At 42.6% G+C, this 13,571-nt stretch overlaps 1 protein-coding gene across 3 annotated transcripts in view; it reads right to left on the bottom strand.

The window, feature by feature from the left end:
• Positions 1-12,872, bottom strand: part of ap1g1 (adaptor related protein complex 1 subunit gamma 1) — an 80,645-nt gene extending 67,773 nt beyond the window's left edge. The window contains exons 1-3 of one of the 3 annotated variants that reach the window (XM_069901819.1): positions 12,596-12,872; positions 1,692-1,894; positions 1,346-1,549 (exon numbers count right to left, since the gene is read on the bottom strand). In XM_069901819.1, the coding sequence (XP_069757920.1) occupies positions 1,346-1,546 (201 nt within the window). In that variant the 5' untranslated portion in view covers positions 1,547-1,549; positions 1,692-1,894; positions 12,596-12,872. Of the gene's footprint in view, positions 1-1,345; positions 1,550-1,691; positions 1,895-2,904; positions 2,980-12,595 lie in introns of those variants that run through there. The other 2 variants (XM_069901820.1, XM_069901818.1) reach the window with 2 other exon arrangements.
• Between the last annotated feature and the right edge of the window lie 699 nt (positions 12,873-13,571).

Here is a 13,571-nt window from a genome sequence, read left to right on the forward strand (position 1 = left end):
GCTCTGGCTCTACAGTCCGACAACTGAAAGCCTTATTACAAAGTGAACTTTTATTTTGAAAATAATTGCAGAAACCTGAAACGTATTCCTCGTGAACCAAGTTCAAACATTTTGTTATTTGTTTAAAGTCAAATTTGTGGTGCATCATAAAACACTAAAGCACGATAAGCATTTCAGTAAATAATTCCAACACTAAAAGAGAACCAAGGCCAAAATCTACCTAACCAAGGCAAGCATGACATTTAATACACTTCGGTAATGAAAGAGGAAAACATGTTAAAATTTGAGGAAACACCATGCAAAATTCTAAAAAGAGAGGACTACTTAAAATTCTTGAATTTTTCCCCTTCTCAGAATCCAACAGCTATATTTCACTAGTTAACAAACATTGAATGGTATTTCTTAAGCACCAAAGCAGCAAATTGATGTTAAAAATTGATATTAGCCTGCAGTGAATGAATTTAAGAACAGGGAGTTTTTGCTGCTACTGTGCAGAGTACGAGTGAGGCCACATCTCGAGCACTGTGCACATTTCAGGTCTCCTAACTTAAAAAGGCTGGCCTTGGAGGTGATGCAAATTAAATTCACCAAGTTGATTCTGGAAATGAGAGGGTTAGCTTACGAGGAAAGATGGGATAACCTCAAACTTCACTCAGTGATGAAGGGGGAAAATCTTAGATAGACAAAAAAAAAGAACAGTTATGATAGAAACAGGGAGATAGTTGCCACTGGTGGGTGACACTAGGGTGAGTGGGGGAGCAGAATGATGAGGAGGAGTAGCTTCTCCTCGAGAAGTGAATCTGTGAAGCAGCAGAGGATCCCTCATGAAGTGCATCGAAGACACAGACAGATAGATTTTTGGGGACAGGTGGGTACGGGAAGCTGAGTCCATGGCCAAATCAACCATGATTTTATTTTGAAAGGTGAAGCAGGCGCCTTCCTCATGTTCTATATTCAAAATCCATCGACTCTCAACCTGTGCCTTCAATAGAGAATTTACACTAAATATAAGATATATAAATGGATATTTATTCACCTTCACCAATTCAAAGAATTGGAATCTTTTCAATGGTCACAAAAGTCATCCCTACCCTCAAAAAAAAAATCAGGTATTTAATTAACATTGAGCTAATAATATATACCATGTATATTTCTGTAACTATCTTAACTTGGGTAACATTGATTAATACACACCAATATTTTCTAAATCTTTAAGAGCAATTCAGATATACAAAAACAAAATTTACTCTAATATTTATTGCTTGCTAATCAAAATTGTTTTTAAAAAATGATAAATTCTTTAATTCTCCTTCACTTTATTCCTTTTTAAGTAATTTTGGATTACCTGTCCAAAGTGTGCAGGATATCCTAGCATATGCATATACAATAGTTTTGCCACATTTCGACATCGGTAGGTGTTATCCTCTTCTCTGAATGAAGAACGAATTGAAGCGCACTCCTTCTGTATCATCTCTCGTTCCTCAGCCTGAGTTCTGGCTGTCCGGATAGTCCGGATTAGCTCCCTCAATCTGATGGGGGCTGGCATCCTCTAGGGATTGAAAAAAAAAGCCTCAGCAAACAATTCATAGTACAACTCCCATTAACCAAAATGTTCAGAACTGGGCCTATATTGGATAAATGATATTTTGTCAGGAGTACCCTGCATTTTCTGCCTGCTCCTTTTTCCTCACCTGACTGCCAGCGACCTGCCTCCTTGTTGTGATTATGTCTCTGTAACTACTGTCTATCACTCCATCAGCCTCCTAAATGATCCAGAGTGCGTCTAACTCCAGCTCCAATTCCTTAATACAGTTTGTAACAAGCTGCAGTTGGATGCACTTCCTCACAGATGAAGTCATCAGTGATACGTCTGCCTTCCTTTATTATCGACATTCTGAAATGATATTTTCAGAAATCTGGTCATTTTTTAAAAACAGCCCAGTAGCAACAGCAAATCATGTATCAATGTTTAAACAACCACAAACAACAAGGGAAGGTGTTTTAAGCATGAAATAATGTTTAATTCTGACCAAAAAATAATCCTGAACAAAAATAAGATTAATCCAACACCAAAAACTTGAAATTCTACTAAGAGGTTTTGCCAAAGTTCCCAATAATTTTCATCCTGTGACATCAGTTCGGCACCAAAACAATTTTGGATAACTGAGAATTTCTGATTTTAGGCGGCTGCATTCAGATGGCTGGGGAGGCCACTGTGCTGCGGTGATTATCCCTCTCGGAGGAGGGTTACAAAGTTCGCCTTGCAAGCACCTCCTGCACATTCACGTGACCTCCCAACAGAGGCATACTGCCAAAGTATGCAGCTTTACAAGCGGGGCAATTGGCCATCTGAAAGTGCCTATAGACAGTGAGAATGGCAGTCAGAGCAGGGATACACTCTTCTTCAGGACGTCAGGGCAGGGGCAGCTGGCTGGGCTGTCAGCGCGGGGACTGCGGGGCTAGAGCAGCTGGCGGGGGAGAAGGGGGCTGGGCTGTCAGCGTGGGGACTGCAGGGCTAGAGTGGCTGGCGGGGGAGAATGGGGCTGGAGACATGCTTTCCACCGACATAAACTACAAACCCTTTAACTCCCACAACTACCTCACACCCAGTCCCCTACAAGGATTCCATCCCTTTCTCTCAATTTCTCTGTCTACCGCATCTGTTCCCAAGATGAGGTCTTCCAGTCCAGATCTTCTGAAATGTCTGCCTTCTTCCATAAACATGCCTTCCCCTCCAGCTCTATCAACTTTCAGCCATCACCCACATCTCCTCCATTTCCTGCTCATCTGCCCTGGCCCTCTCTGTCCCCAGACACAACAAACATAGAATTCCCCTCATCTTCATCTACCACCCGACCAGGTTCCACATTGAACACATTATTTGCCAGAATTTCTCACACTTACTACAGGATCCCACCAGCAGACACATTTTTCATTCTCCTCCACTCTCGGCCTTCCATATGGTCCATTCCCTCCATAATTCTCTCATGCACATCCCTCCCCACCTTCCTTCCCCCCCCACCCCAAAACCTTCCCCTGTGGCTGGAGGAGGTGCAACACTTGCACCCACACCTCCTCCCTCACCACAGTCCAGGGCCCGAAACAGGCCTTTCAAGTGAAACAACACTCACTTGCATATCCACAGGACTGATTTACTGCATATGGTGCTCCCTTTGTGACCTTCTCTACATCAGTGAGACTAGTCATAGATTGGGAGATCACTTAGCTCAGCATCTGCCATACACATCCCAGTAGCCAATCATTTCAATTCTAAGTCACACTCCCACATTCACGTCTATCCATGGCCTTGTGTACTATCCCACCCTGACCACGCGCAGATTGGAGGAACAACACCTTATTTTTCGTCTGGGCACTCTCCAGTCAGATGACATTAACATCAACTTCTCTGCTTTCTGCTAAACTTGCTCGCCTTTTCTTTCCCCTCCCCTCCTTTTTCATGAACAATATTTATTTTATTTATTTGTATATATGAATACCCGTCCTGCATTACTGTTTGTCTGTATGTGTGTTATGCCTGGCTGCGTGTCTGCGTGCCTTGCACAGGGGACCAGAGAACGCAACTTCGCCGGGCTGTACTTGTGCAATCAGATGACAATAAACTTGACTTGGAGAGGAAGGGTTTAAAGGAATCTGGTCCAAACATTTGGAAGTGAGACGAGGTTGGGTGGACAATTCAAACCAAAAGGTTTCAATGCTGTCATGTCAGAAGAGCAAATGGAATAGAAAATTCTGAAGTTAGAAAAGCAGAATTTTTTGAGCTAAGCAAATGACCCAGTTGTATAGTTGTAGATATATTGTCTCCCTGGGTGCAATGTCCAAGGATATAATTGAGTGGCCGAGGATGGCAAATGGTAATCAGATTTCCTGACCTATGCCAAGGGATCTAGAGTCAACATCAAGGGCTCCTGGGGCTACCCACTTTCCAACCATGGACCATGGTCCCAACTCTCTTGGAAGGCCTTTCCCAGGAATAAGACATAACCAGGAATTGTGATGGAGAAGTTCATTAGTTTCTCCATTATGACAATTCTGTTAGTACGGTAGTGTCAGGCCATGACTTAACTAGTTGGTGGGACACCAGTACCCAGACTTTTGAGAAGAGGACTTTTTGCAAGATTGAGTGGTTCCATTTCTACAAATTTTACAGGTAAAACAAAGAAATAGAATTAGGATGGCATTTGTTACCTTGCAATCTGCAAGTCCTGTTCAGGAATCTATGGAACTTTGTGAGATGGCACCAGTGTATCCACTATCTTCACTCCCTGAACTTTCAAAGCTTTGGGATGCAGGTCATCAGGCTGCAGGCTTCAGTCCTCCCTTCCCCCTCTACCCATCCAGCCAACCCTGCTGCATCAGCCAATCGCTGCTCTCCCCATCCTCCAGCACCTATCATTTCTTGCCTTTGCCACCCCCCTTCCCCTCATCTTTTTGTTCAGATGCCTTCCAACATTCTCTCATACCTTAATGAATGATTCAAGCCCAAAACATCGGTATTCTATTTTTACCGTTACTACATAAAGGTCACTGCTGAGTTTTTCCAGCTTTTTGTGTTTTTACTTCAACCACAGTGTCTTCAGATTTTCATAATTTATTCATGGCCTTGTTTGGTCAGTCAAGTTCTCAAGAATACAGAAGTCTACAGAAAGTGCAAACCTAGCCAGGTCCATCATGGTCACTGACCTCCCGCCCATTGAAAATATTTATGTGACACACTGTCTCAAGGAGGCAGCCATCATAAAGGACCCACATCACCCTTGTTACAACCTCTTCTCTCTGCTACCTTCAAGCAGAAGATTCAGAGACCCGAAGTCTAGCATCTCTCGGTTCAAGAGCAGTTTTAAAAATCCCAATAGGTATCAAGCTCTTGAAAGTTTTGAAATCTGTCCTCAATGCCACAGCGCTCACCACTTAATTACTTTTCAAATGTATCATTAATATCTTCAGCATAAGCATTTCCCTTCAACTGTGTGGTAAACAAACTTCACATGAACTTTTAATAATAGTTAAGATTCTCTATGCTGCTGTTTGATATCAGACGGCACTTTACAGTTCATTCCCATCACCCACTCCATCGATGCCAATCATTATTTATTTTGATACTTATGCTCTTTGGAACTTTCCACTTCTCTCTCTTCATTAAAATTTATTTCAACCAAAGTTGTAGTTGTGTGATTCTGGCTGAAGGCAAAAGTAAATACTGCAGCTTTGTCTATTTTTTCAGATCTCCTCTCCTTCTTGCCCAAGAAAGATGAACATGAAAATGTTATGGCAGTGAGATGATTTATTTATTTACTGTGATATCTGATTGTACTACATAAATCAACACCAGGCTCTGTTCTCAATCTATTAAAATTACTCATTATGCCATCATAATCCTGGAATGCAAAGGTACCCTTGGTTTCTATTCTGCAAAATGAATCAAACTTCTCTCCAATGCTTTCACCAATCTCAAAGGCTACTGCCTTTGCCAAGTTCCTAGACTGAATTCACCAATCTCTTCCAGAGACTCTTCATCATCCATCTGGGTAGTGGTTTTTGTTTTCACTCTTGAATTGCTATCACTAGTATGCCCCAGTGCTTTACCATTTGATCAAACCCATTTCTCACTAACATTCAGCCCCTCATCAATATCATACGAAAGCAATGTCAGCTTCACTTGCAAATTAATGACGCCCAAGTGTACCTTATCAGCAGTATTTGACCCATCCATTATATAAATCAGTATGTTTTTGACTGAAAATCAGTAAGGATATGTGTAAAACTTGCAACCTAATATTGGTAAATGAGTTTACGGGCTCCCTTCCCTGTGAAGCAGTAAAGTTCTTTCGCATTTCTACCGACTTCACAAACAAAATTTTTTTTTTTTTAATTGATGTGGGGGCGTGAACCGGTGCGGACTCGAAAGGCCAACATGGCCTGTTTCCGCTCCGTAAATGGTTATATGGAAAGCCATCATCAAATGGTCACTAATGCAAATTCCACTCCGTGGCAAACTCTTTGAACAATTAAAACACAAATAGAGTGGAAAATAGGACTACCTTCTGTTTTCTCCAGCTTAAATTGTTCTTAAGAGAAATACTGGGACCAATGCTGACCCCACCTGAAATCAGTGAAAGTGAACGAATGGTTTGGATGGGGAATACATCCAAATTCTTAACAAAAATGTACTATGCTCTCCTGAGCAAGTGCAAAACCAGCATTGTCGAGGTCAAGGAAAAGATGGGAGTTGGACTTGGGTGTGGTGATTTCAGAAAGAAGTTGGTCAGATTGATTGAAGGACAGCATGACATCAATTATAAATGCAAGATTATGGATTGGTTCAGTATAATGTTTTTACATACCAATTATATCTTACTCCACAAAAGTTACACAGATCATAAGCCAAAATTCAGAGATGTGTTTCAGATGTGGGATGGAGACTGGAACTTTTCTACATACCATGTGGTCATGCTTGAAAGTGAGGCCATTTTGGCAAGAAATTCCAGAAAAATTAACCAGGATAACAGGAGTGGCCTTCACGGGCGACTCAGAGCTATATCTAATTAGGTAATTTCACAGAAATAAGCGACAAATTGACCAAATATCAAGTCTCCTTTATAAAAATAGCACTGGTAGTCACTTGTCACATTATTGATCATCTCTTCTATTGCTCTGGGATTCGTCCTGATTTTTATGGACAAATTTTTCACCTTGTTGGGTTGATGCCAATGTTACAACTATAATGGAAATTCCAGGCCAAGAGTGTGGAAAATTTTGGCTCATATTGTTGCTGAAATATTGCCAGCACCCATAGAGAATACCTTTGGCTGTTTCTTTAAATCACATGGATTGAGAGAGGTGTCACAGTGCTGCTCCAAAGGTACAGGAGTCTACGATGTTTTTAAACCCAAAATCGTGCCATGATGAGCCTGTGCCCAAGGTGGTAGCGCTGGTGCTCGGCAGCAGAAAATGAGGGGTTGCAGACATCAAGGAGCAGCGGATCGGCACAGAGCAACAGAAATGGGGAGAACATCTGCCCCTCCCCCATGATGAAGAGGAGAAACAAAGGTGATAACCCAACTGAACGCTGACCACAGCTGTGGACCGGTAAGGGGTGCGGGGGCTGAAAGGACCCACAAAGGTTGTGGGCAACCTGCGGTTGGGGGAAACATGTGAGCTATGAGCTGCTGGAGAGTGGCTCATGCAAACCAGGTATTAGAGCTGGGATTCAAGAGGATGCTGAGGGCAAGAAAGGCTCCCTAAGGGCCTCAGGCGGTGAAGGCTTCCTGAAAGAGTCGGAGCTTTAGATTTGGAAGCACTGGATGCGAATTCACAGATACTCAGTGACTTTGAAGGGATTTTCTTTCACTTCTTTCTCTCATACTGTCAGGGGCGCTGGCTTTGTCTGCAGGCAGAGGGAATTTCATGTAACATGTTCTGTACTATTACATGACAATAAAGGAATTTTGAACCCTGAATGAAATTCTCTGAAGATTGGTGTGCTGGGGACCAATGAAGGTAGATTATCCATTTGCCATTTCAGGCTGTAGGTTCTTGCAAAAGCAGCAGCTTTCTCTTTTGTATTGATGCGCTGAGTTCTCCTGTCATTAAGAATGGGGAAGTTTGTGGAGTTTCCTCCAATGAGTTATTTAATTATCCATTCATGATTAGAAGTGGCAGGACTAGAGAGCTTCGATCAGATCCATTGTTTTTGCAGATTCTAGTTGAATCCAATTCTGTTGTTGCTAACTGGCTACATCACATCATGGATGCTCTGTCCTGAGTTGCAAGATCTGTTTTCAGTCTACCCCACTTAGCATGGTGCTAGTGCCACATAAAAAATTAAGTGTATCATCACCGTGAAGACATGATTTAGTCTCCTCGGGAACTGTGCAGTATTCTCTTCTACTGATTCTGCTGTAGACAGATGCATATGCAAAAAGACAAAATCAAGTTGGTTTTCGCCTTTTGTTGGCTTTCTCAGCACCTGATACAGAAAATGTTTTAGCATCAATGTCTCTTAGCCAGCTCACTCAGCAGTAGTGCTTCTGAGCCATCTTTGATGATGGACGTTGGGAGTCCCCACTCAGAGTAAATTTGCCACTTCAATGCTTCCTCAGGGAATTCTGTATAGGGTAGAATCAATTAATTATCCAGAAAAGGTTGGGGAGGGGGTGCAGATAGAGTAGGCAGTATTGAGCACAAGGTTTCCTTTCCTGTTTAACCTGATGGCATGAATTGTTGTGGGACCCAGTTAATTCCCTCCCAACTCTATACCACTGTGCTATCACAAGTGCAGGACATACTGTACAAGGGAGAAAAAGCGCCTGGGACATTAACTTCAAAAATTTGAAATACCAATTCAATATCAACTTTAACAATTCTTGCAGCACAAATGCCACAAGAAATGCAATGAAAGAGTTCCTTCAAGATGATGAGTAAAATAGAGCAGTATGTGCCTACCAATGCAAAGCAAAAACTGCAAACTCTACTGCTCAAAAGACAGCCAACTTTTCTCTGAAAGCTTAAGGGAGTAAGGAAAACAAGCAATGGCATCCATTCATTAAAATTAGAAGACACCACACTGCATATAAATTGATACCAAATATCAAGCTGCAAAAGCACTAAATAAGCTTTTGGTTATGATAAAGTATCTTCAAGGAAATTTTATAGATAATGACAATAATGATTTTATTTTCATAAACATTGTACAATGTACATATGCACTGAAATTCTTGCTTGCTGTAGCCAAACAGGTTCTTCATATAGTATACACTAAATTAAATTGAAAAAGGTAACAATAACACGAGTAGTAAACTGCATACATGCACATCAATTTTTCTGGAATGTCTGGTATTACTGATAACAAAAGAAGGAGATTATTGGAAATATGCAACTGGTTCCCTGAGCACCCAGGGATTCCCATCAACCTGGAAAAATCAACCTGAATTCCCATCCATTAGTAGGACACGACACACCATCTCCTCCTCGGTTTCTTGTTTGGGCATTACAGGGCATCTTTGCATCTTCACAAGCAAACCAGAGTAAGGAGTTAGACATAAATGACTACACAAGGTCCTAATGAGTTAAAAATCTAAAATTTAAGTTATGGAAGGAGAATTGAAAAATGCACATCATTTGAAGATTAAATCTAAAAACAATAGATGTTGAAAACTGAAAATATTCTTTCAGTGGCAGGTCAAAAATGTTCAGTGATAAGACTTCAGCTTATACTCTTCTGAAAGGTACTAGATAATGTTGACCATTAACAGCTGTTGAGCCTATTCGGTAAGAATCATCTACTTGCTTATACAATAACTATCCTATTGATGATTATCTCTGGTTCTATTCAAACTACTCTGCCCCAAATCTCACTCAGCAGAAGTACTGAATTTCATGAAAAATGAGAAATACAGGTGTTCACAAGGGCTGTTATCAAGAAGTACTAGTTAAAAAAACTGAAAATCTGGGATAACTCTTCCTCGGACTCATCATATATTACACAAAAATAACAGCACTTAGAAATTAACAAGGCAGTACAGGTATCCAGAACCCTTGGGGGACAGTGTATTCTGGATTTCAGAAAGCCAGATTTAAGCCCACCCAAATTGTGCTGCCATAACCACCCCCACCCCCTTCAAGTTGCCCTGCTGTCACCCCCATCCGCCCGACTCGCGCGGCCAGTCTTTCTCCCCCCTCGCCTGCCCGACTCACGCTGCCACCTCTCTCCCCACTTGCCAGATTTTGGAGCTTTCCGGATTTTAGATGTCCAGATAAAGGATCGTGTACCTGTACACAACTCAAAAGACCTTTGTAGCTTGGTTTGATAAATGGCATGCAACATTCATGCCACATAGTTCCAGCCAAAATCATATCCAGCTAGGTCTAATATCCTCTTAATAAAAATCAATCTTTGCTTTGATGGGTAAGTATATACACTGACAATAAATCTAAACTTTGAGTACAACTCTAACACAAAGCTCAATGGTATACCAAACAACATTGCTAAATTGATTAGCTCTCTATTTACCATTCAAAACATTCAATTTCTCCATCAGCAAACTGTGGCTGAACTGCATACCATCTAAAAACTGAACTGCAGTTACCATAAGACACAAGAGCAGAAGTAGGCCATTCAGCCCATTGAGTCTGCCCCCTACTTAATCATGAGCTGATCCATGTTCCCACTCAGATCCACTGCCTGGCCTTCTCCCTATAAGCTTTGATGCCCTGGCTAATCATGAACCCTTATCGATCTCTGCCTTAAATACACCCAATAACCTATTAATAAGACCCTGAAAGAGCAGCATTGATTTTTTGAGATGGTGCATGCTAGTCCCCTGCTCTATTCCCTGTAGAATCTTGACTGTATCTCTGGGTTTGGCTCCAACTCAATCTACAAATCTGTGGACGGCACCAATGTCAAATAACTGAGAATCATGAGTCAGAATACAGAATGGAGATCAAGAATCTGGTTGGGTGGGTTCAGAAAAAACAATCTTGCTCTCAAAGTCAACAAATCCAAGGAGCTTACTGTTGACTTGAAGAAGTTGGAGGTTGAGGAACCAAGCACTTGACTGAATTGATAAGATGGAGGTGGAGAAGGATAACAAGTTTCTTGAAATCAATATTTCAGAAGATCTCTCCTGGAGACAGCACATCAAGGCAAATGTGAAGAAAGCAGACTGAGGAAAATTGACATGACCCCTATTAAAGGACATGGGGGGGGGGGGGGTGGTAAGGATATTGGGAAAACCCTGAGGTAATGGAATAGATTAATCCCCCCCCTTAAAAAAAGGAATACAGTAACATCCCGTCACGATAAGGCGGGGAGCATGAATACAGAAAAGAGACCATACTCAGACAGCATGCTTTTTTTTCCCTTTCAGGTTTTTGGTTCTATTTTGGAGGCTTATTCGTTGTTAGTTCTTTTTCGGGTTTTGGTAGGGGTCGTAGACCCCATAAAGAGATACATTTTTCAAGTGTATTTGTAGTGATGGGCAGGGGTGGGGATAAATAATAACGACGTCAATGACATGTGTGTGTGTGTGTGTACATCTATATGGATATTGGAAGGATTGTACTGTTCGTTGAATTCTGTCTATAAAAATCAAATATATTCAGGAAAAAAAGAAAGCAGCTAGCATCATAAAGGACATCACAATCACTTCTTACAGATATTTTCAAGTACAGAAGGCTGAAAATCAGCACCTCTTGGTTCAAGAACAGTTTTATTTCTCCCCAATATTTATCAGGCTCTTGAACTTCCCCTTGGTACACTAATCGACTGCTCCGATGCCACTAAAGGCCCATCTGTACTTTTGCAATGCCACTTTTTTGCACTAGGATAACTGTGAAGTTAATCACACAAATCTGTAAACACCATGGTTAAAGTAAAAACACAAAATGCTGGAGAAGCTCAGCAGGTCAAAGTGTCCTTTATGTAGCAATGGTAAAGATACATAATCGACCAAGTCGTTTAAGGTTGTGATATCATCATTGAATTTGAGGCACTTGAGAATTTCACAGCCTTAAACTATTGTTTTAGTGTAGACTGTAGAGTTAGAGTAGTTCTCTATAGAATTATCACAATTGTTACATCATAGCCAACTCAACGCTTCGGTTTGACTTATCACAGTACAAGTTATTGCTCCTTGTGTGACGAATACATCCACCAGCATTTCATTCAGTTAAATCAGTGGATTTCAAACTCTCTCCTCCTGCCCCATCACAAACTCTCATTCCACCTTAAGCAATATCTGTGCAGGCAAGTGTTCTGTGATTGATAAGTGATGGCTTACGGTGGTATGTGAGTGGGAAGGGAAGGTTGAGAGCTACTGCTCTAGACCCAATTGTTACTGAAATATTTTGCTTGAGAAAAATTGTCATTGGCCCATTTCCTTTGGAGTTATGAAACCTCACACATAACGACTCAATGAGGTACGATTAAAACAGTGGTTTTCAAACCTTTTTCTCTCCACTCTCATACCACCTGAAGCAATCCCTTATGGGCACTTATGGCATGAGGGAATACTAATGGTGGAATGTGAGTTTCGGGGGGCAGTTTGAAAACCACTGTCGAAATCATAATGCAATAACCATTGGGTGATTTGCTTCAGCCCCAAGTACCCCAACCTGACTAAACTGAGCAAACTTTCGTCTCTGTGAAACTGAAGACACAAAGTTCCAAACTAATCACTCGGTACGATCAGATATTTCACGGCTGCATCTCGACAGGTTTCCTGAACGACGCCTGCGAACCCTGTGGGACACGGGCAGCATTAAAAGTGTCCGTGTAAAACGACTCCTACAATTATGAAGGAGGAGCAAACATCGCAGCACGAAGTGAAGTGATCGTGGTTTTCGGAATCTGGCTGAGAGCTTCACTGGGACTGGGACAAGAAGAGATCGAGCTGCAGAAGGAAACGAATCGAGTCGCAACAGGGCCTCACTTCCCAGCCTCTCGGTGAGGGAAAAAACTTCAACACCAAAACATGGGGGGGGGGGAGGGGATACAGCGACGTGGACGAGATGGGATCGTCTCAGGAACCTCCTGAACGACACCGAATCCACAGGTGAAAGTTCGGCCACCTACCAGCCGAAGCGATCGTCCTGACGGCTGCTCCTCAACCAGGGCACCGGCTCCTCCAGCTCACATTCAAAATGGCGGCGCTCCAGCCTCATCACTCGCCACCGGATGCGGAGAGTTACGCTGACCCCTTTTTTCCGGTTTCAGAAAAAAAAGCTCTCACGGCAAAGGCTCCCGTCTCTTCTTCCTCTGTCGTCAGGGGGAGAAACACAACCGCGGCGTCGGATGATTTATTCTGGCCACGGGTCCGAGGAAGGACTTGCGCGGGGGCTTTTTTTGGGGGTGGGGGGGTGGGGGAGGGGGTGGACGTGACCGGAGGGGGTGCTGCGGAGTTACTCGTGGCAATCACTGATGACGTCACCACGGGCGAGTCGCGGGGCCGGTCACGTGGGGCGACTGAAGGTCGAAAGGTTGCTCGGGTTTCCGGTTTCTTCCTCCACCTGATTGCGGTCATTGACGTCGTTGTTATTTACTGGGACAGTCGACGAGAACGGGGTCAATGTTGGGGGGTACGAAACGAACCCGTCCAGCTCTCCTGCTTGTCAAACTTGGGGAAGCCCCTGCACTAACGTGGTCCCACTGGCACAGACAAAACAAATGGGGGCCGCCCTAAACCATCCTTCTGTCCGTCTTGACGGGCAGGTGAGACGAGTCAGAATCGGCAGTCAGTCTCCTTCAGTAACAGTCCCCACTTGACATCCATCGCTTGAGGTCATCTTGAAAGCCAGATTGACCTGTAAATACAATTCAATTTAGGAATGACAGAGGTTGGGACCTTGAATCACGATTGAGAGAGTACTACAGGAGGGGAGCTACTCTTCCCCCACTCTCGATGGAAGCCTTTTGGATCAGGGCATGCTCCGATGGTTATAATTTTCCTCACATATTTTCATTTCTCAGATGTTAATTGTGTCACTGGCCTTTATTAATTTCCCAGACTCTCAACAGGACCAAATTTTAAACTTCTCTGGAAACCCTTACT

This window comes from Narcine bancroftii, chromosome 10 (assembly GCF_036971445.1).
Source record: "Narcine bancroftii isolate sNarBan1 chromosome 10, sNarBan1.hap1, whole genome shotgun sequence".
Lineage (NCBI taxonomy): Eukaryota > Metazoa > Chordata > Chondrichthyes > Torpediniformes > Narcinidae > Narcine > Narcine bancroftii.